This window comes from Arvicola amphibius, chromosome 8 (genome assembly GCF_903992535.2).
Source record: "Arvicola amphibius chromosome 8, mArvAmp1.2, whole genome shotgun sequence".
NCBI classification, from domain to species: domain Eukaryota; kingdom Metazoa; phylum Chordata; class Mammalia; order Rodentia; family Cricetidae; genus Arvicola; species Arvicola amphibius.
In genome coordinates, this window is record NC_052054.1 from 43596648 (window position 1) to 43599080 (window position 2433).

Here is a 2433-nt window from a genome sequence, read left to right on the forward strand (position 1 = left end):
TTTTCAGTATAGCATGTCTCTCAAGCACCAGGTGGCTAAGAGAACCATGACAGTTTGGAAAAAACTTTATCGGCAACATTTTTTTCTGGCACCTACACATCCTGAGATTCCTCAGTGAAAGGAAGCAAGAAAATAATATTCCGAAATGCGTGGACTATAATGGAAACATTAAACTAAGTTGGAGACTGATCCCAAGCAGATGCTAACAAGCGCTTTGGAACTGATGATTAATGATTTTCAGCTTCCAACTACACTCATGTTGGCCTGTCTGTCAGTCCGTCTTCTAGATCCTTGCATGTTGCAAGCAGATATTTTCTTGAAGAAGGAGGTGTCTCAGGAAGGCATAGCTGTGACTCGATCTACCAGGAACTATGGTCAAGGGAAGCAAGTACTAATCATTAGTACTAATGAGTTCTACCCTCAGGGTGTCCAGTCTCTTATAGGCTGATTCTAAGGGGATTGTGATAGCCTGCTAGGGATCCACAGCAGGATTCGTTCGCTGTTGCCACAGGGTAACTTTGTCATAACAGCATTGGAAATTTGACTTTCTTCTTTCTTAATCCTATTTTTCCAAATTCCTTATTTGAGCATTCTAGAGTCTTTCAAAGAGTTTCCATGCACGCAAATATTTATCATTAGGCTTGTTTAGGGGCAAATTCAGACAGAAAGCACCAAAAATACATCATCTAGGAATCGATCTTCAAAAATAAACCCCATTTCTGATAAACAAAAATTAAGTATTGTAGATGGAGGCAGCTAACCCAAAACAGCCTTTCAGCAAGATTCCCTTGATTTGTTGATAGACCCAGCGAACCAGTACTTTTGGTGACTTTCTTCCTGGGCGTGGCTTTGGCCACGCCCATCAGTCTTCTAGTCTTGACGCTAGGTGGATGTAGGGATTGTTGCGTATGGTAATCAGACTAAGAAAGGCCTGCTCTAGACTTCCGGGTATGATTTTCTTTTTCAGCTTGTTTAAATAAAGCCTGACCTGTTCAATACTGAGCCTGATGCCTCTCCAACATCAACCAGAACACTTTTCTGCTCAGCGCATTCTTGTGACCCTCCTGGTGGCCTTGATGCCTACATCTTCTGATACCTGTGGTAAGCCACCATGGTTTCCAAACATGAAGCTGGATGGCGATGCTAAAGACACTTATGGGACTGGGGAAAAAGTGGAATACTCATGCAGACCAGGATATATACGACGACCTACTGTCACCATCTCCAGTGTGTGCACTGCAAACGGCCAGTGGTCACCCATTTCACAGGATGCTTGTTACAAAAAATCATGTCCAAGGCAAGAAGATCCCGTAAATGGTCAAGTAAACTACCTGAATGGAAGTTCTGAGTTTGGTACACAAATTCAATATACTTGCCATCCTGGCTTTGTCTTAATTGGTGAAGGAATTCTATATTGTCTGCTTACAGGATCAGATGTACAGTGGAGTGATGAACCCCCAATATGTACAAAGATTTTATGTCGGCCACCTCCAAATATAAAAAATGGAAAATTTTCCCCAAGTCACAAAGACGTATTTGAATACCATGAAGTGGCAACTTACCAATGTAACCGTGTTCCTGGCCAGGATGAACTGTCCCTTGTTGGTGAGAGACAGATCTATTGCTCTGCAAATGGAGAATGGAGCGCTAACCCTCCTGAATGCAAAGTGGTCAGATGTCCACATCCCGTAATTCAGAATGGGAGACAGACGTCAGGATTCAGTAAGAAATACTCCTATAGAGCAAGGGTCATGTTTGAATGTAACAAGGGGCTTTTTCTTCATGGGAGCAACACTGTCATGTGTGAGGGTAATAATACATGGCAGCCACCAATTCCAGTATGTCGGAGCGAGCCCCCTCCTCCTCCACCTTCCTCTCCTCCCCCACGTCCCCCTCCTGCAATATCTTCCAGCACAAGTGTTCTGAGCTCTATCAAAGGAGAAGCATTTGGTTTTGAACATTCAAAGGGATGGATCATCTCTCTGATAATGATGGCTGTGTTGGAGCTACAGTAATTTGCACTGCTCATTATGACATCCTCAAAGGGTGAAGAAGAGAGGAATAAACTAGAAACGTCAGCTGCCAGAATAAATTAATTATTCTAAGCACAGCAGGCTGAATGGTTTTCATACCCTGTTTTATTGGTGTAGGCAGGTCTTCTTTCTGTGTTGCTTTCATTGGTTAAATAAAGAGAATGACTTGGCCTTTTGATAGGGCAGAAAATTAGGTGGGTGGAGTAGACAGAACAGAAGGGAAGTGTGGCAGATGTCATGGCTCTTCTCTCCAAGATGGACACTGGTTAGACTCATGCTCGTAAGCCACAGTCAAGTGGTAATACACATTAATAGAAATGGGTTAATTAAGATGTGAGAGTTAGCCAATATGAGGCTAGAAAAAATGGGCCAGGCAGTGTTTAAATGAATAAATGAATAT

General features: G+C 42.7%; 1 protein-coding gene across 1 annotated transcript; it reads left to right on the forward strand.

Annotated features, from left to right (window-relative positions):
* Positions 1-1007: 1007 nt before the first annotated feature.
* LOC119821696 (membrane cofactor protein-like) lies at positions 1008-2015 on the forward strand. The gene has a single exon (XM_038340834.1). It carries the CDS (start codon positions 1008-1010, stop codon positions 2013-2015), a length of 1008 nt encoding a protein of 335 aa, XP_038196762.1.
* The last annotated feature ends 418 nt before the right edge of the window (positions 2016-2433 follow it).

Coding starts and splice junctions, on each gene's coding strand:
- LOC119821696 (XM_038340834.1), top strand. CDS start 1,008: ATGCCTCTCCAACATCAACCAGAACACTTTTCTGCTCAGCGCATTCTT.